The 20,898-nt window shown below is 44.1% G+C and overlaps 1 protein-coding gene across 2 annotated transcripts; it reads left to right on the top strand.

Annotated features, from left to right (window-relative positions):
- Positions 1-132: 132 nt before the first annotated feature.
- On the top strand, positions 133-18,976 carry LOC114704922 (zinc finger protein 69 homolog). 2 transcript variants are annotated; one of them, XM_028886423.2, is made up of 7 exons: positions 133-220; positions 2,193-2,451; positions 3,985-4,073; positions 11,389-11,515; positions 12,690-12,785; positions 17,688-17,864; positions 18,102-18,976. In XM_028886423.2, the coding sequence occupies exons 2-7, from the start codon at positions 2,322-2,324 to the stop codon at positions 18,818-18,820; spliced, it is 1,338 nt and encodes a 445-aa protein (XP_028742256.1). In that variant the 5' UTR covers positions 133-220; positions 2,193-2,321; the 3' UTR covers positions 18,821-18,976. The 2 variants fall into 2 exon arrangements, with proteins under 2 accessions (XP_028742256.1, XP_028742255.1); XM_028886422.2 differs by having other exon boundaries at positions 17,688-18,976.
- The last annotated feature ends 1,922 nt before the right edge of the window (positions 18,977-20,898 follow it).

The raw sequence follows: 20,898 nt of genomic DNA, 5'->3' as shown, positions 1-20,898 counted from the left end.
GGCGTCCTCGGCTGGAGCAGGAGATGCTCGGGTAGCACGGCCCTCCACGCCGAGCCTCGCTCCCGGGTGCCGCGGGGGAGAAGCGGGAGAAGCCGGTGTCCAGTCCCGAGGCCGACGGTACCCTGCGCCCCCACGGAAGCCTCGGTGCGCGCTGGGCGCCGCGGTGTGAGCGTGGAAGGCTGGCGGGAACGGATCCGCGCCGCCCGGGGCTGCTCCTCCGGTGAGTAGGCAGCCCCGCTGCCGGACTGAGGGCTGGTCGGGGTGACTGACTAGCTGCGAGGTTCCGAGGATGGGTTCCAGCAAGCTTCTGTGACTGACAGCTGCTTCGGAAGGAACAGCTGAAAGTTTCTGCACTTGGTAACGAGACTTTTTATGTATTGGAGCTATTTCTACCAGCTCCGGTCTCTTTGGACACTCAGTCATTCACCTTTCCCTCCCCTCCCCCAGACTTCAAAGAGCTGCCCAACCCCCGGGGGATGAGGGGAGCTGCTTTTGGGCTCTCAGATCCCCTGGACCTGGTCCCCGGTATCAGCAACTATTCGTCGCTGAATGGGCGATGCAGATGATGGGTTTGGGTTGTTTCCAAATTTGCTTCTACAGTCAATTCTGCAATGGTTCTGGTTGTACTTGACATACCGTTTTTTTTTTTTTTCCATTCGAGTTCCGTGGGAGCACGTACCCCTCTGTCAGTTTTAATTATTTCTGAAAAGAGGATTTATTTCTCCGGCTGCTGGGCATCTTGCGTGCGTGATGATGTCGGTTGCTGTTTGCTTGTGCCAATATGCAGCTGTGTGGGTTGTTTTATCAACTGAGATACTCAAGCTGAACTTTTTTTTTTCTGGATTTTCGAGACAGGGTTTCTCTGTGTAGTTTTGATGCCTGTCCTGGATCTCGCTCTGTAAACCAGGCTAGCCTCGAACTCACAGAGATCCACCTGCCTCCCGAGTGCTGGAATTAAAGGCGTCAGCCACCGTCGCCCGACTGAGATACTCAAGCTGAACTTTAAGTTCAGATTTCTAGTTTTTTTTTTTTTTTTTTTTTTTTTTAATAACTTTAAAAGATGACGCCATGGGGCTGGCGAAGATGGCTCAGCCGGTAAAGGCTTTTGCAGCCAAGTCTAATGCCCTGAGTTCAATCCTGGTGGAAACAGAGAATTGACTCAAAAGTTGTGTGGCCTCCACACACACCCATAAATAAGCACATGTAAATTTTTAAAAATTAAGATGATGCTGTTGTACAGCTTTAAAATGAAAAGGTTTTAATTATTAACTTAGAGTATGCTGAAGACCTAACATTGTCTCAGCACCACATTCCTGTGCAGTTACAGTTACCATCCCATTTTATAGACCGGGAAACAGAAGCCCAGACTTGAAATGCTTTAGAACTTTATGTACAGGTCTCAGGGTTCTGACATCAAAGATTCTTTCTTGACTCCAAATATGTAAGCAGGCAGAAGGAGCATGCAGCTTACCAGGTAGGAAGTCAGGTCAGAGTGTGCGGACATTTGTACATTTTGGGGTGCTTGTCTCTGTATCTGTGTGTTTGGAGTTGAAGGGTACTTCTGTATCCAGGACACTGTTATTTCAATATCGATGCCAAATCTTATAGGCCTTTTGCAGTTATAAATACATTTCTGGACTTCTGGCTGTATGATGGGTGCTCTGGATCATGTCTTTCTTTTCTTTTTTTCTCTCTTTTTTGGTTTTTCGAGTCAGGGTCCTGGAACGCTGTAGACCAGGCTGGCCTTGAACTCACAGAGTTCTGGGTTTAAAGACATGCACCACTGCCACCAGGCTGGATTGCGCCTCTCTTGCCTTTTGTTCCTCGAGTGCGGATTAGTGGGATGGCTCAGTAGGGAAGGGTGCCTGCCGTGCCTTACAACCTGAGTCCAGTGCCTGTGACCCACGTGGTGGAAGGAGGCCCTGTGACCTCCACTGGGCATGCGGCATAAGCACACAGACAAATAAATGAATAAATAAAGTTTTTAGCCAGGTGGTGGTGGTGCACACCTTCAGTCCCAGCACTCAGGAGGGAGTTCTAGGGCCACACAAAGAAACCCTGTCTCCAAAAATGAAAAGAAGGGAGAGAGAGAGAACGAACACAAAGGTCTCAAACCAGCTCACAGGACTCTCCCAAAGAAAGACCATCTGTTTCCAGAGTTCCTCGAGTCACGCTGGTCTCTGATGTTTCAGGGTCTCAACAAACTTTGGTGGGTAGAAGCTTACGATCTGAGGAGGACCCTACACCTGAGAAGCCTGTCATCAAAAGTTCCAGCAGTTTCCCCACCAGAAGCTGCCACCCCCAGTTAGGTGGGCACCATCATGCCTCAGCAGCTCGTGATCACCCTGTCCACTGAGGCCAGCACCTGGGTGAAGTTGAACCATCATCCTGGGAAGACCAAGGAGGGGGTGCCCCTGTGGGAAGATGTGACAAAAATGTTTGAAGGAGAAGGTGAGAACAGCGGTGGTCCTTTGGGGATAAGTTAGGGATAAGAAGGTCTATGTGGGGCGCATGCTTGATTTGGGGGTTGGAATATTTGTGAAGGAAATGCTGGGCTCCTGGTGACTTTTACTATGCACCACTTACATTTCCCATCCCCAGATGCAATATATACAACAGGAAGATGGGCTGGTCATAGAATACCACCCCACCCTTACCACACCCCCTCCCTACCCCCGCCACCAGGTTCCTGAGTATGGGAATCAAAGACTCTGTCCCAAGTTCAGGTTTTCTGCAAAGCTCCTGGGCATCTAGACTCTAGTCAGTGTCTTTGAAAGTATTAATCTTTTTGTCATTGTCTTCCTCTGAGTGGCAGGATCGAAATGTCTGACTGCTCTCATTTCTCCTAAGTTGTCAGTTCCTTTTTGTTGTTTTTAAGATTTATTATAGTGTTGTCTGCATGTACACCTGCTGCCAGAAGAGGCACCAGACCTCATTACAGATGGTTGTGAGCCACTATGTGGTTGCTGGGAATTGAACTCAGGACCTCTGACAGAGCAGCCAGTGCTCTTAACCGCTGAGCCATCTCTCCAGCCCAGTTGTCAATTCCTTTAAGACATGTCCAAGTCTTGGTCTGTTCAAAAGTAGTTAGTTGGGGAGAGGAGTAAATGTCTCATGTGATCTCTTCATTCACATCCACAATGCTTTGTATTCAGCCAAGTGTTTGGTTTTGTTGTTGTTTTTTATGTCCTAGCTGAGGGGCTTTGGCTAAGCATCTTAACAGATGGAAGAAAAGAGAATAATTCCCTCTCTTGGTTGTTGGTAATGGTGTTTTGTCTGTGTCTCGTGTGTAGCCCAGCCTGACCTCCAACTTGCTATGTAGCAGAGGCTGGTCTTGAACTCTTTACCCTCCTGCTTCCACCTCCTGATTGCAGGGATTAGAGATGGGTGCCACCATGCCTGGCATGAATAATTATCTTGAATGCTTATTATTCATTGATGAGGTAGACACATAGAGATAAAAATAATAGCAGATAGCCTTAAAAGAGTTCTTCGGCATACAGTGGGCAGGAAGCCATCCTCTGACTGCATGTACTAAGACATTTCCCCAAGGCAGATACCACTGAATCAGGTCTAGAAGAGTGTCTTAGTTTTGTTTTGTTTTTTGTTTTTTGGGAGAAGGGATAGAATAATCTGTACCTTAAGGAGTGGGTCACAGAGTGAACCATAGAGTGGGGAATGCTCAGCCTAATCAAAGGTTAAGAATGTGGTGCCAAGCTGAGTGTGTGGCTGAGGCCAGCCTGAGTGACAGAGTGAGACCCTGTCTAAAAAGAAGAACAAGCCCCGTGTGGTGTGGAAAGCTTAAGTCCCGGTGCTCAGGAGGCCGAGGCCAAGGCAGGCAGGTCTCACAAGTTCCAGGCTAGCCAAGGCTACCTGTGCTTTGTGAGTGTATGGGGAAGGAGCCCCTGCCAGTGGGCCTGGGGGCAGTTTTTCTGTTTGGTGATCTGGGTAGGCACACACCTCATGGTTTTTCTCCTTCTACAGCTCCGATATCCCATGGTACTGATGATGGGAGCCAACGAGAACGTTTATCGGATGGCGTGAGCCCCAGCATCCCTGCAGCGGAATCCCAGGTGTGGTGGAGTTTCCTATCATTTTCCTCACATTCCTTCTTAGATTTTAGGGATGGAAACTGTCTTTTTGAGAAGTGGAAGTGGGTTAAGACCAATAATTCAATCTGGCGAGTTCCATACAAGTTCCTTACATATAAATAATTAGAGTGCTGTGGTGGCAGTGTCCATTTTTACAGTGACTTCATCAGGAATGAACATTGTCCTAATTTCAGGGTAGAAAGCAAAGAGAGTGATACCGTTCCACCCCAGCTCCAAGCCGACAGGAGCCATCTAAGATAAACATCAGTAAAAGAACCAAAGGTTGGAGAGAGGGCTCCATGGCTGGGAGTGCTTGCTGCGCACTGGTGAAGACCTGAGTTCTGATCCCAGCCTCGGCATAACAGTCTGGGTGTGCTTGTAACCCCAGTGTTGAGGGGGTGGAGATAAGAGGGTCTCTGGGGCTTGCTGTTTGCCAGCCTCGCTGAAGAAACCAAGCTTCAGGTTCAGAGAGAAACTGCCTCAACGGAATAAGGCGACATGATGGAGGACACCCAGTGCCCTCCTTATGTTCCACCTCTGCAGACACAGGTGTCTAGTGTAGTATTAGCGGGACCAGCCTTAATAGTCTACATCCCAAGGGCTAAGGAGAGAGAACTACTAATGGCCAGGACTATTTTCAGGAAATAGAATCTCAGCACACCGAGCTCTATCGTCCACTTGCTTTAATCCCTCTGGCATAACATCCTTCATAACACAGCTTCAGTTCTGTTCTCATGTCTAGCTCCTTTCTTGCCTGATTTCTTTATCTATTACTCCCTCTAAGTTCTATCTTGATTCTCTCATCTTAATTCTGCCTCATTAGGTCCTTTTCACCTTGTTCTTACCCAGCTAGTACTTCCCCATCTGGCTCTTCCTCATCTTCCATCTCGTTCCTCTAGTCCTCTCTTTTAGCTCTTCAATCTAGTTCTTCCCCATCTCACTTTGTTCCTCTCAAGTTCTTACCCATCTAGTTCTTCCATTCTCTTTTCTCTTCTCCGTCCTCTTGCCCTGGAAGTCCTGGTATATAAAGCCAGGCTTCCAAGGTCAAATGGAGGGGTGATAAGAATCACATTGAGAGGCAATAACCGGTAATTATCATTTGCAACCCCAAAGGGAAGTGACTAATGGGGAAATGAATTAACTAAAGGCTAAATTCGGGTAATATCTAAGAAGAGGGATCTTATGTGCTCAACTATAGTCTTAAATATGATTAATAGAAAATGTTAAGAATCTATAAGTTGCTAGATCAATGGGAGAAAATAAAACTTGTAGATGTAACCAACCGTCTTATTAAATAAGAAACACAGAAACAATGTAAAAGAGAAAGCTGAGAGGTCAGAGCTCAGAGCTAAAATCTCACCCTTCCTCCTGCTGTCCCAGCTTCCTGAAAAAGAGCTATTTCCTGTCTGTAAGTCGCTTTTCTAGTCATTCTGCCTTCTCATTGGTTGTAAACCCAAACACGTGACTGCCTCATCACTGTCTGAATGTACAGCCCCCTAGGTCTTAAAGGCATATGTCTCCAATGCTGGCTGTATCCCTGAACACACAGAGATCTATGGGATTAAAGGCGTGTGCCACCACCGCCACACTCTGTCTATGGCTCTAATAGCTCTGACCCCCGGGCAACTTTATTTATTAACATACAATCAAAATCACATTTCAGTACAATTAGAATACAACCACAAAAACTGTCTTCTTTTTTCCTGTGGCTCCTATCTGTCCAAGCTATCTGCCGTTTTTTCTGCAGGGTGGGGGAAAGTGTGCTCAGTTGCTAAGCAACCTGTATACAGCTAGATGCCTCTGGTGATAGTTAAAGGGAGATCTGGAACTAGAGGTAAGGTTTGGGAAAGTAGGAAGCTTAATTGGCACATCTGCCAGGCCTTCTCAAACAGGTAGCCTGTTTTTTTTTTTTTTTTGGTTTTTCAAGACAGAGTTTCTCTGTATAGCTTTGCATCTTTCCTGGAACTCACTTGGTAGCCAGGCTGGCCTCAAGCTCACAGAGATCTGCCTGCCTCTGCCTCCCAAGTGCTGGGTTAAGTCTGTTCTTAGAGAGTACAGAGGTATCTCTGATAAGGTACTTTCCTCTATCTGGGGATGGACCTGGCCGGATGCTGCCAATGATGATAATTACAGGGAGGCCTGAACTGGGGTTCTGGCTGAGCATAGCTGTCAGTGCAGAAGGTTATCCAAATATTCCTAGAAGTGGTTAGGTAAGGAGTTAGAGGTCCATAAAGTTAGTAAGGCTGTAAGAAAGGAGGGTCCAAGCTAAATTGTGTAAAGCTATTACTTAACGTCTACCTGACCTAGGCGGTGTCTCCTTGTGGAATTTATCTTAAATTAGGAGACTTGCCTGTGGACTGTTATTACTGCTAGTCCTTTAAAGGGCCAAGGGAGATATTTGATTCCAGAGGAAGCCTTTCCTGAGGCTGTTCTCCAAATACCTGGAATGTGTATGTCCAGAGAGTGATCAGTCCACACTGTTAGCCCTTCTTAGGGAAAAGTCAGTTGGGAAAACTATGAAGGCACACATGATTTTCATAACAGAAGACAGCTGATCTATAACAAGCCAAGTAACACCAAAAACTCCCTGGAATTTGGGTTCCTCTGGAGGAAATCCTTGATCCCTCCAGGTAGTGACTTTGCCATAGCCAGCTGAGTTCTTATGATATTCCTGCGGCCCACAGCACAGGTACACACACCTGCACGTGTGTTCATATGCTACACACACATACATGCACAACAGATTGGAAAAGCAGTTTCTAATATAAATCATAACCATCAAATGTGTAAGCGAGAAGTATATTCCAAGGTTCCTAGTGATCTGTGTGCATGACTGTGACCATTGGTATAGTATTAAGAATAGCCACATGAGAGGTGGATAGAGAAAAAAGTGGCCAGGCCACATAGACCACACCTTTCTCAGGTGCATAGGAAACAAAAGAATCCAGAACCATTTGGGGAATTGTGTCACAAGTAGGTCATCACTGCCTGATAGAAGTTTTGTTGGGACAGAAGGAAATTCTGGAATAGGTATAAAGAAATACTTACAGGGGCTGGAAGATGGCTCAGTGGTGAAGAGCACTTGCTGCTCTTACAGAGGACTCAGGTTGACTCCCAGCACTCACATCAGATAGCTCATAACCACCTATAACTTCAACTCCAGTTGGATCCAACACCTCTGGCCTCATGGGCACCTGCATGTACATGGTGTACATACATACACTCAGGTGCACGCATATACATACAGTAGAGAAATAAATCTTAAAAAAAACCAAACAAATATTTACTAGGAGATTTTTGGAGACCTGGAGAGAAGGCTCAGTGATTAAAAGCAATGCACTGCTCTTGCAGAGGACCTGAGTTTGATCCTAACATCCATGTTGGCTGACTCAAAATTGCCTGTAAGCTGGGCATGGTGGTACATGCCTTAAGAGGCAAATGGATCTTTGACTTCAAGGCCAGCCTGGTCTACAGAGCAAGTTCCAGGACAGCCAGGCCTATAAAGAGAAACCCTGTCTCAAAAAAAAAAAAAAAAAAAAAAAAAAAAGAACAACAACAACAACAAAAACCCACTTTTTTAAAAGAGATTTTCTTGGAATCAGAAGCATTTTCAGTGAAAATAATATGAGATACAAAGTTCAGTGGCTTGGGGCTTGTTTTTGTCTTGTGGTTAGGTGTTTTTTGTTTTTTTTTTTTTTTGAGTAAAACTGAAATTTATTATAAGCCACAGTCGTCCTAGGGACCTCCATGCTATATATATAGCCTCTATGGTTCTATGGGTTGTGGTCTGATTGTTCTTTATTTTATATCTAGAATCCACCTATGAGTGAGTACATACCATGACTGTCTTTCTGGGTTTGGGTTACCTCACTCAGGATGATTTTTTCTAGTTCCATCCATTTGCCTGCAAATTTCATGCTTTCATTGTTTTTCTCTGCTGAGTAGTACTCCATTGTGTATATGTACCACATTTTTTTCATCCATTCTTCCGTTGATGGGCATCTAGGTTGTTTCCAGGTTCTGGCTATTACAAATAGTGCTGCTGTGAACATAGCTGAGCATGTATCTTTATGGTATGAATCAGCATTCCTTGGGTATATGCCCAAGAGTGGGATGGCTGGGTCTTGAGGTAGTTCCATTCCTAATTTTCTGAGAAACCGCCATACTGATTTCCACAGTGGTTGTACAAGTTTACATTCCCACCAACAGTGGAGGAGTGTTCCCTTTGCTCCACATCCTCTCCAACACAGACTGTCATTAGTGTTTTTGATCGTAGCCATTCTAACAGGTGTAAGGTGGTATCTCAGAGTCGTTTTGATTTGCATTTCTCTGATGATTAAGGATGTTGAGCATTTCTTTAAATGTCTTTCAGCCATTTGTAGTTCTTGTTTTGTGAATTCTCTTTAGCTCTTTAGCCCATTTTTTTTTTTTTTTTTTTTTTTTTTTTTTTTTTTTTGGTTTTTGAGACAGGGTTTCTCTGTGTAGCTTTGCGCCTTTCCTGGAACTCACTTGGTAGCCCAGGCTGGCCTCAAACTCACAGAGATCTGCCTGGCTCTGCCTCCCGAGTGCTGGGATTAAAGGCATGCGCCACCGCTGCCCGGCGTCTTTAGCCCATTTTTTAATTGGACTGTTTAGTACTTTGATGTCTAATTTCTTGAGTTCTTTATATATTGTGGAGATCAATCCTCTGTCAGATGTGGGGTTGGTGAAGATCTTTTCCCATTCTGTTGGCTGTCTTTTTGTCTTATTGACTGTGTCTTTTGCCCTGCAAAAGCTTCTCAGTTTTGAGAGGTCCCATTTATTAATTGTTGTGCTCAGGGTCTGTGCTGTTGGTGTTATATTTAGGAAATGGTCTCTGGTGCCAATGCGTTCAAGAGTGCTTCCTACTTTCTTTTCTATTAAGTTTAGTGTAACTGGATTTATGTTTAGGTCTTTGATCCACTTGGACTTGAGTTTTGTGCATGGTGACAGATATGGATCTATTTGTAATCTTTTACATATTGACATCCAGTTATGCCAGCACCATTTGTTGAAGATACTTTCTTTTTTCCATTGTATAGTTTTGGCTCCTTTGTCAAAAACCAGGTGTTCATATGTGCATGGATTAATGTCAGGGTCTTCAATTCGATTCCATTGGTCCGTATGTCGGTTTTTATACCAGTACCAAGCTGTTTTTATTACTATAGCTCTATAGTAGAGTTTGAGGTCAGGGATGGTGATGCCTCCAAGGGTTGCTTTATCGTACAGGATTCTTTTAGCTATCCTGGGTCTTTTGTTTTTCCATATAAAGTTGAGTATTTTTCTTTCCAAGTCTGTGAAGAATTATGTTGGGATTTTGATGGGGATTGCAATGAATCTGTAGATTGCTTTTGGTAAGATTGCCATTTTTCTATGTTAATCCTACCTATCCATGAGCATGGGAGATCCTTCCATTTTCTGATATCTTCAATTTCTTTCTTTAGAGATTTAAAGTTCTTATCAAAAAGGTCTTTCACTTGTTTAGTTAGTGTTATCCCAAGGTATTTTATATTATTTGTGGCTATTTTTTTTGTCTGTCTGTCTCTTTAGTTCTAACAGTTTTGTTTATTATTAATTAGTAGTATTATTTAGAAGAAAATAGGTTCTATTGAAATTTGGGCTTGAGGAAAATCACTTATGCTTCCTTTGAAGTGTCTCCTGTCTGAAACAAACACTTTGGACTGTCTTTTTCGTTGTTGTATTCTGAGGCAGGGTCTGTCTATGTAGCTCTGGCTGTCCTGGAACTCACTCTGTAGGCCAGGCTGGCCTCAAACTCACAGAGATCGCCTGCCTCTGCCTCCTGAGTGCTGGCATTAAAGGTGTGCGCAACCCTGCCTGGCCTTGGGCTCTCTCCTTAAACGGACCTTCTTAGCATTATGCAACAGCCATCCGATTACAGCCATCCCACCCTGAACCTGCTCAGTCTTATCTGAAGTGCACTTCTTTTTAAAGCAGTGGTTCTCAACCTTCCTAACGCTGCGACCCTTTAATACGCTTCCTTATGTTCTGGTGAGCCCCAGCCATAAAATTATTTCGTTGCTCCTTCACAACTGTCGTTTTGCTGCTGTTATGAATCGTAATGTAAGTCTCTGGTATGCGACCCACAGGTTGAGAGGCCCCCGTTTTAAAGTCCAGCAGGGCGCCTTGGCCTGCAGCCCACTTGAACTTGGCTCTCCAGTTTCCCCCCCTTGGTTTGTGCACAGTCCTTTCCCTTTGAGCCTGTCTCCAGTCTGACCTTACGTAGCCGGCGCGTGCTGGTTTAGTCCGCTCACACATGGGTGTTGATGTGGTGGCTTCTTTCTCTGTCCTGTTTGTATTTGTTCCTTTGTTCGTCTTCTACACCTTCTTTGGGATCGAATACTTTTTCAGGGTTCCATTTTGGTCTTATAATGAGTTTTGGCTACTTTTTAAAAGTCCTGTGGCGGTGCAGTCCTGTGAATCCAGCTCCCCGACCTTGTCTCTGTCAGTCCAGTCTACCTTAAGTGACAGTGACATTTGCTGCTCTTGCAAAAGACCCGGGTTCAGTTCCCAGCACCCACACGTGGCTCCTAACCATCTGTATGTAACTCCAGTTCCTGGGATCCAATGCCCTCTTCTAACCTAGTGCACCAGGCACACATGCATGCATGTAGGAAAAAGACTCATACACATAAATAAACCTTAAACAAAAACGAACAAACAAGCGGCTTTGAGATTCCATCTCACTGAAGTCCGAATGGCTGTCGTCATCAAGAAAAGAGGCAACAAATGCTCGTGAGGATGTAGGGAGAAGGAACCCTTACACACTGCTTGTGAACACAGCCATTATGGAAGTCAGTATGGAGTTTTCTCAAAAAAAAAATTCAAATAAGATTGCACTATACTCCTGGGCACATACCAGAGGGCCCTGTATTCAACCACAAAGACACTCTGCCTCCATCCATGCTGTTCTGGGTCCTCAGACAGATGTTCAGTCTGAGGCCTTTGGGACCATTCTAGAATCTTCTTCCCTCAGATTCTCACATGACCCTCCCCCACTGAATCTGCCTCTGGCCAAACAGTACCTTCCCTACTTCCACAGCACCCCAAAGAGATGATCACCTCGACTCTCACTGGCTTTCTCACTTTTTCATATTTTTTTTTTCGGTCCTGTATCTTTAGTCACTTATAGCAGTCTCTAGACAGACCCAGCAGCTACTCTTGGTGAAACTGGTGTGGAATCCCTCTGAACTTAGAACACTGCCAGAGCTCTGAGGCTGTCTGGGGTGGACTGGCTCACACTGACTGTTTGACATTCTAGGAAGCATTGACTTTCAAGGACATAGCTGTGGACTTCTCCCAGGAAGAGTGGGGACAGCTGGCTCCTGCCTGCCGGGATTTGTATCGGGAGGTGATGCTGGAGAACTACAGAAACCTGGTGTCCGTGGGTGAGGACCGACCGGCCGTTCTCATTTCATCTCTACTGCTGTGATAAAATCCCCCACAAAAGCAACTCCGGGACGAGAAGGTTTATTCGTCTCATGATTTTAGTTCCAGTCCATTTCTCTGGGGAAGTTGAGGCAAGAACTTAAGCATCACATCTACCGTAAAGAGCAAAGGCTGGACTACATCTTTGCTTGCTTGCTCTCAGCTAGCTTTCTCTACTCTGGCGTAGTCCAAAGCCCCAGACTGGGGAATGGTGCCACCCACAGTGGACTGAGGTCTTCTCTCATTAATTATGACAGCTTTCCACACCAACTTGTGTTGCTAGAGTTTTCCTGCCTGGCCCACAGTTAGGACAAATCTTTGTCACCCGCCAGTCCCACAGCCGCTCAGACCCAACCAAGTAAACACAGAGACTTATATTGCTTACAAACTGTATGGCCGTGGCAGGCTTCTTGCTAACTGTTCTTATAGCTTAAATTAACCCATTTCTATAAATCTATACCTTGCCACGTGGCTGGTGGCTTACCGGCGTCTTCACATGCTGCTTGTCATGGCGGCTGCTGCAGTGTCTCTCCTTGTCAGCCTTCCACTTCCCAGAATTCTCCTCTCTCCTTGTCCCACCTACTTCCTGCCTGACCACTGGCCAACCAGTGTTTTATTTATTGACCAATCAGAGCAATTTGACATACAGACCGTCCCACAGCAAACTTGATCTAGACAGTTCTTCAATTAAGAATCTTCTCAGGAAAGCCACGAAGAATCAATAAAAAAAAAAGCTTAAAAATTATACATTAAAAAAGAATCTTCTTAGGTGATTAAAGGTTGTGTCAAGTTGAAATTTAAAAATTAACCATCATGCCAGCTCTCCTCCACAAACCTGCCCATTATAAGAGAGCCATTGTTGGTAAACTGTTGATGTCAGGGGTTCACTGGGTTTTGACTGTGGGTTCTATGTTAGAGATGTCTTGTTCCTTTGAAGACCATGCCAGGGCATATCTGATGACTTCTTTAAGGGACAACTTTATTTGGTAGAGCTAGGAAAGAAAGATGTAACCCTCTTGGTTATCAGAACCCTGAATACCAAAAGCTGGACCAAAACTGGGGCCAAAACTCTGGGGCGGTTCTTAAACAGCAGCGTCAACAACATTCACAGTTCTTCTTTAACTCTCTGAGCAGGATATCGACTCTCCAAGCCTCGTGTGATTTCCCAGTTGGAGAAAGGGGAAGGACCATGGATGGCAGAGAGTCAAGGCCCAGAGGATCCCATTTTCGGTGAGACCAGGGTAGATGAGCCCTGTGGGTAGGGAGGCCAGAGTGCTGGGGTTGTCCTAGGCTGTGGGGAAGGCTCAGGGCGCTGGCAGGCCTGCACTAGGTCTCACTTCACCCCATTGCTCCTTTCCTTCCCAAGCCTTGGCGAGTCTCCTCAATTAGAAGGGAGAGAAGTCTTATCCTCATTAGAGTTAAGTCAGATCCTTTCACAGGACCGGAAGGTCGACTGACATGAAACATCTTATAAACGTTGCTGTCTCTCTAAAACGGGTCGTTTTTCAGTGCCAAATCACATTGCACAGATCCTTTTCTCTTTTGCTTTTATTTCTCTTTTTCCCACTATAATTTTATCGTTTTCATTCTCCTTTTAACTCATATATAATTTTCCTCATAACAACTTCATAAAAAGTCCTGCAAGAGGATTGGCAAGACAGCTCGACACATGGAGCTCCTTGCTGCCATGACTAAAGCCCCGAATGTGACCCCTGTGACCCCTGTGACCCACAATGTAACAGGAGAGAACTGACTTCCTGAAAGTTATCCTCTGACCTCTGTCCACGTGTGCTGTGATATGTGTGCACCCACAAACATGTAATTTAAATAATTAAAAGCTTTTCTCTCACAAATAATCGGGAAAGTTAAAAGAAATAATGCAGTCATGTTAAAGTGTTGGCAAAAATGCTCAGTTCTGAGAACGCTCACGCTAACTGGAATGCAAAGAGTGGAACTGACTGAAAGGCAGTTTGGTGTGCCTCATCAAATCAAGGTGCGTCTGCCCCGTGACCCAGCAGAGCTGCGTCAACCTGCTGTTTTAGAGGTATCACTCGCCTGTGTGCACGGACAGAGATGGATATGTGCATGTCCACCACAGCGTTTGTGTAGCCTCTGGTGTGGAATTTCGGAGATAGTAGCAGAAGGGTCAGGAATTCAAAGCCAGCCTGGTTTACATGAGACTCTGCCTCAAAAAAGAAAAAGGCTCAGGATTTTCTCCATGAAGGTCTTACATGTATTACATATCCTGTGTCAGATTTGTCATGAAATCCTACACTCGCTACTATCGATGATAGATTTTTAGAATTATATTTTGTTTATTGCTGCTAAGTTAGTAACACTTTACTTTGAACATTTCTATTTTGACATATTTTTAAACTTTTATTCATTGTTTTCAGGGATTTTGAAACAGTATATTATTACTGTGTAGTCCAGGCTGGCCTCAAACTCAAGGTGATCCTCCTGCCTCAGCTTGCTGAATATTGAGATTACAGGCAAGAGCCATCACGCCCTGCTTGATATTCCAGAATTAATATTCATAATGATCTTAAGCAGTCAGCCACTTGTTTTACCCTGTTATAAATAATAATTGCTTGTACATCCTCCTGGGTTTTATCATCCATAACTGATCATGCTCAGACGAACACAGGCTGTGGGGGCAGGAAACTGCATGCACACGCCAGGACCACAAAGCAAGCAACAAGAAGAAAAAGAGGAAGGCTGCTGTGGTTTTGGTTTTTAGCCTGTTTCTTGATGGACTCTTAAAGGTGACCTCGTAGAGGGCTTTTAAATAGGAAGCCAGCAACTGTGGTACAGAGGGCAGGCCCTAACGTCACACTCCTCTGTGTAGGAGGAGTGAGGCCAGCCTGCGACGCTTGAGACCCTATCTTAAAAAAGGAAAACCTCAGATAAACAAGTATTTATTTAATTTTTAATTCAGTGCAATAGCAAATTTCCAAATTCAAAGTTCAGTCTTACTTTCTCTCCCTCAGCTTTGGATGGGGTGCACAGATGACTTCTTCCCATCATCCCCCTCCTATCCAGGACCAGAACCAAGGGCCTGCTAAACTCAGACTTTGTTATTGCCTCTGTGGTGGTGCACACCTTTAATCCCAGCATTTGGGGAGGCAGAGGCAGGTGGAACTCTGAGTTCAAGGCCAGACTGGTCTATAGAGTGAGTTCCAGGACATCCAGAGATACACAGAGAAACTCTGTCTTGTAAAATAAAAACCCAAAAACAAAATAAAAATAAAAAAGAACTTACAGGAAATTATACCTTCCATGAATACAAACATGTCACCTAAAATATTAGTTAGTAATAGTGTAATGATTGCTAAGTAAGAAAACTAGCCAGAGGACTAGAGGGATGGCTCAGTGGTTGGGAGCACTGGCTGTTCTTCCAGAGGACCCAGGTTCAACTCCTAGCACCCACATGGCAGCTCAAAGCTGTCTGTGATTCCAGTTCCAGGGGACCCGACACCCATGGCAAAAACACCAATGCACATAAAATAAAAATAAATAAATAAATAAAAAACTAGCCAGAATTTAAAACTTTTTTATTGAGTTTGTTTTTTGACAGTTTTATACATGTATTGTGTGCATTCTAATTATTATAATTAATCTTCCCATTGAGTCTCAAAAAATTAAATATAAAATTTAAAAACTAAAACAATTAGTCAGAATTTTAAAGGACATTTACCTCAAACATAGCAGCAGCAGCCATTCTGGGTTTCTTTTATTTTATTTTATTTTATTTTATTTTACAATACCACTCAGTTCTACATGTCAGCCACGGGTTCCTCTATTCTCCCCCCTCCCACATCCTCCCCTTACCCCCAGCCTACCCCCCATTCCCACCTCCTCCAGGGCAAATCCTTCCCCGAGGACTGCAGTCAACCTGGTAGACTCAGTCCAGGCAGGTCCAGTCCCTTCCTCCCAGACTGAGCCAAGTGTCCCTGCATAAGCTCCAGGTTTCAAACAGCCAACTCATGCAATGAGCACAGGACTTGGTCCCACTGCCTAGTTGCCTCCCAAACTGATCAAGCCAATCAACTGTCTCACCTATTCAGAGGGCCTGATCCAGCTGGGGGCCCATTCTGGGTTTCTTATAAGTTTCCTTTACATAATTGATATTTCACAGATATATTAATAGCTGTAAGGAACAGAACATAGTAATTACAGCTTTTAGTTAATGGTAGTGTAATGCTCTTGTGAGTGCTCTTATTTAAGATCCTAGGCTCTGAGCTGGTGTCTGTGCTGCTGCTGGGGGTGTGTGACATCTCACTAATCCTTCTGAGACTGCTTGTGAAAAGCAGCTGTCAGTTTAAAGCCATCTCTATCCTAGAAGGCATAGTCCTTCGGTGTCATTCCTCAGTGTTACTAGAACACAGCTAAGCCGACTGTGTGATGCAGAGCTAGCAGCTGACAGGTAGAGGCAGGAGGAGCAGGCGTTCAGGGGCATCGTTGGCTGTGTGAGGCCCTGTCACAAAAAAAAAAAAAACCTAAAAAAAAGAGACACTCAGAATTGAATGTTGCAAATTTTACAACATATAAAAACAGATGCAAACTACTCATTGTTTTTGTTTTTGTTTTTTTGTTTTTTTTGTAATTTACGGTTTATTTTTGAGATTGGGTCTCATGTAGCTCAAGCTGGTCTTGAACTTCTGATCTTCCTGCCTCCACTTCTGGAGTGATGGGATTGCAGGCATATGCCATCTCATCTAGTTTATTCAGTGACGCAGGGTTTCATGTAAGCTAGGCAAGCACTACCAACTGAACAGCCCCATTCTCTATTTCTTAATTTCATTTCTTATTGCCTGGCCAGGCTGCATAACTATATCTTGTAAATGGACATTTCTTGTCCCAACTGCCTGGTCCCAAATAAACACACAGAAGCTTATATGAATTATAAATACTCAACTGTTAGCGTAGGCTTGTTGCTGACTAACTCATACATTTAAATTAACCCACATTTCTATTTATGCTTTGCCATGTGGCAGTACCTTTATTAGCATGGCACATTCATCTCCTGCTCCCTCTGCATCTGGCTAGTGACTCCTGACTCTGACCTTCTCCTTCCCATCATCCTTAGTTTGGTCACCCTGCCTATACTTCCTGCCTGGCTATTGGCCAATCAGGGTTTTATTAAACCAATTCCAGTGACAAATCTTTACAGTGTACAAGAGGATTATTCTACATCAATATCTAAATACAGTAAAAAAACAAAAACAAAAAACTCATGGGCTGGAGAGATGGCTTAGAGGTTAAGAGCACTGACTGCTCTCCCAGAGGTCCTGAGTTCAATTCCCAGCAACCACATGGTGGCTCACAACCATCTATAATGAGATTTGGCACCTTCTTCTGTATACCTAATAAATAAATCTTTAAAAAAAACAAACAAACAAACAAAAAAAAAACTCATGCTTCTTTCTGTACTGTTATCTAAATCTCTATTCTGTAACACTTACAGTGGTTGGTTTTTTTGTTTTTTTGTTTGTTTGTTTGTTTTTCCCCCTTTAATTTTTCGAGACAGTGTTTCTCTGTGTAACAGTCCTAGCTGTTCTAGAATTTGCTCTGTAGACCAGGCTGACCTCGAACTCACAGAGATCTGACTGCCTCTGTTTCCCATGTGCTGGGATTAAAGGCGTGGGCCACCACCACCCGGCTAGTGGTTGCTTTTTAAAAAGATTTATTTATTTTATTTTATTTTTCTAGATTTATTTACTTATTATGTATACAGTGCTGTGTCTGCATGGCCAGAAGAGGGCATCAGATCTCATTACAGATGGTTGTGAGCTACCATGTGGTTGCTGGGAATTGAACTCAGGACCTCTGGAAGAACAGCCAGTGCTCTTAACCTCTGAGCCATCTCTCCAGCCCCTAAAAAGATTTATTTATTCATATATTTCATGTATATGAGTACTTTGTCTTCATGCACACCAGAAGGAATCTGATCCCATTACAGATGGTTGTGAGCCACCATGTTGTTGTTGGGAATTGAACTCAGGACCTCTGGAAGAGCAAGTAGTCAAGTGCTCTTAACCACTGAGCCATCTCTCCAGCCCCAGTGGTTGAGTTTTTTTCAAAGCATAATGAATGAGTTATGTGAATTGCTTTTTTTTCCTTGTCTTTCAGATGAGAAAAGGAAACCAGAAACCAAGGAGTCAGCTGCAAAGAATGACATTTCCCTCAAGTTCTCTCAAAGCACCATGATGGAAAGGCTCATGGAGGAGGACACTGTTTGTTCTACATTGAGCAAAGCCTCCAGCTACCATGAGACATTAGAAAGGCACCAGGAAACCCGTAGGAAAGGTGGGAGGCGAGTTGTCTTGACCCACAAAAAGGGACACCAAGAAGCGAACAAATTCGGGGAACACCTTGAGGGTTCCAATGTTATTTTAGAGCAGAAGCACCATAAATACAACCCAGCTAGGAGGAAGAACAAATATAAATTAGATTCAACTAACAGTCCAATGAGCTGCATAGGAGCCAGGCTGTATGGGTGTAATATATGTGAAAAAATGTTCAAACAACCTATTCACCTTACAGAGCACATGCGAATTCACACTGGTGAGAAACCCTTCAGATGTAAGGAGTGTGGACGGGCCTTTAGTCAGAGCGCGTCTCTTACCACACACCAGAGAATCCACACTGGAGAGAAGCCCTTTGGATGTGAGGAGTGCGGCAAAGCCTTCAGGCATCGCTCATCGCTCAACCAGCATCATAGAATTCACACTGGGGAGAAACCGTTCGTCTGTGATAAATGTCAGAAAGCCTTCAGCCAGAACATCAGCTTGGTCCAACACTTGAGGACTCATTCTGGAGAGAAACCCTTTAGCTGCCATGAATGTGGGAAAACTTTCCGACAGATTCGACACCTCAGTGAACACATAAGAATTCACACTGGGGAGAAGCCCTATGCGTGCCCTTCCTGCTGTAAAACGTTTAGTCATAGAGCATATCTCACACATCACCAGCGAATCCACACTGGTGAGAGACCCTACAAATGTAAGGAATGTGGGAAAGCCTTTAGGCAAAGGATACACCTTAGCAACCATAAAACTGTTCATACAGGAGTGAAAGCCTATGAATGCAACCGTTGTGGGAAAGCCTACAGGCACGATTCATCCTTTAAGAAGCACCAGAGACATCACACCGGAGAAAAACCTTATGAATGCAATGAATGTGGGAAGTCCTTCAGCTATAATTCGTCACTGAGCCGACACCATAAAATACACAGGAGGACCTCTTGTCAAGATAATGTATAAAAAATGATACAGGACATGAGAACAAAAGCAACTCTAAACTGGTGATTCTAAGCTTTAAAATTTCAGGACTCAGATAAATTTGAGAAGTTGATAATTATTAATAATGGCAACTTTTATTTTACCAATAGCATAAATAAATGCTACTATTGATTCCTACTGTCTGGCACCTTTATAAAATGATAAATTCAGCATTATGAAAAATTCACTTTTCCCCCTCATTTCTGGTATATTAATAAATTATTTCTTTATGGATTCAGTTTGGGAACTACTGTTTCAAATGTTATCACCTGGGCTGTGGAACTGGCTCAGCAGGTCAAGGCACTTGCCCCTAAGCATGGTAACCTAGCTGATTTTGACCTTGGGCTCCGTGTGGTAGGAGAGAACTGGCCTCCACAAACTGTGCTCCAATCTCCATGTGTGCTAGGCTCACATTAATTTTGAAACATGATCCATGTCCTTTTACCAGAGTCAGTTTTGAATATCTTTTCTCCAAGCTTCTTAACACCAGCTGCTTAAACACCTGTGCTCTTTTGAAACATTTATTGATTTACAATTCTGAATTAAATCTAGGACATCATGAATGATTGGCAAGTGCTACCACTAAGCAGCAGCATCAACTTTTTTCCCCCTTTTTTGAGACAGTCTTTTTTCCCCAAGGCTGACCTCAAACTTACTATGTAGTCAAGAATGGTCTTGAACTTATGACTTATGATCCTTCTTGTCTCTCATGGTCAGGAATTACAAACGTGGGCTACCACACTTTGTTGATGCAGTGGTCTTAGAGCTTTGTATGCCTGACAGTCACCCTGCCAACTAAGGTACATCTCAGTCCTTTAGCTTTTTTTTCTTTTCTTTTTTTAAAGTTTTGGGACTAGACTCACTGAGTTGCCCAGGCTGGCCCCAAACTCATGGTGCTTCTGCCTTAGCATTCTGTGTAGCTGAGATTACAGGCTTATGCCATGAGGCTCAACTCAAACCCTGCTGAGTATACCAAGTTTTCCCTTAGAGGTCTTAAGTTTGCAGAGATGTCCAAACTTGACGTTGCAACATGAAATTCACACTCAAAGAACTCTGCAGTTGGGGCTGGAGAGACATCAGGTGTTTGCCAAAAATGTAAACTATTTAAGACAAGGGTTTCTCTTCTCTCATCTATAGCAGTGGGGTTAAATTTTAGGCAACATTTTCTATAAAGGCAAGCCATTTCTATAAAGGTTCAGCCATTCAGAGTTTATGCTGCTACTGCAGAGGACCCATGTTTGGCTTCCAGCATTCACCTCAGGCCACTCCCAACTCCATGTAACTCCAATTCCAGGGCTATCTAATACCTCTAGCCTTTGTCAGTACCATGTGTAAAATTTCAAACCCAGACTCAGACTCAGACCTGCATGTAGGCGTGGGGCGCGCGCACGGGTCATTTTTAAAAAGCATTAACCTTGAAATTGAGCTTAGAAGATCTCAAAGTAACTACAGTGCTGTGGATATCACTCTATGTAAATAAAACACTGATGGCCAATGACCAGGCAGGAGGTAGGTGGGACAAGGAGAGAGGAGAATTCTGGGAAGCGGAAGGCTGGGGGAGAGACACTGCAGCCACCGCCAGGAGAAACAGCATGTGAAGACGCCGGGAAGCCACCAGCCACGTGGCAAGGTATAGATTTATAGAAATGGGTTAATTTAAGATAAAAGAACAGTTAGCAGGAAGCCTGCCATGGCCATACAGTTTATAAGTGATATAAGCGTCTGAGTGATTATTTTATAAGTGGATTGTGGGACTAAGGGGCTTGGGGAACCTGGAGAGAAGCCCTCCAGCTACAAATGGCGCCTAACGTGTTGGCAAAAGTTTCTACCTAAAACCTGAGAAAAGATTCTAAAACGGAGCTTAAAACAGCTTCCTAATTGTCTCTCTCAAATGAGCAGCAGCTGCCGGTTTGAGTTACTGGCGGGTTCCTTGTGTGTGTGCTCGATCTGCAGTATGGCGGGAATGAGGCCTCTGCAAGTGGCACATTAAGCTGCATGGTGGATTTAGCTTTTGCTAGTACAAAAAAAAAAGAGGTTTCTGGGCTACACGCTGCTTTGAT

Source organism: Peromyscus leucopus, chromosome 2 (assembly GCF_004664715.2).
Source record: "Peromyscus leucopus breed LL Stock chromosome 2, UCI_PerLeu_2.1, whole genome shotgun sequence".
NCBI classification, from domain to species: Eukaryota; Metazoa; Chordata; class Mammalia; order Rodentia; family Cricetidae; genus Peromyscus; species Peromyscus leucopus.
The sequence above is the reverse complement of the archived record's forward strand: the minus strand, read 5'-3'. Positions and strand labels throughout refer to the sequence as shown.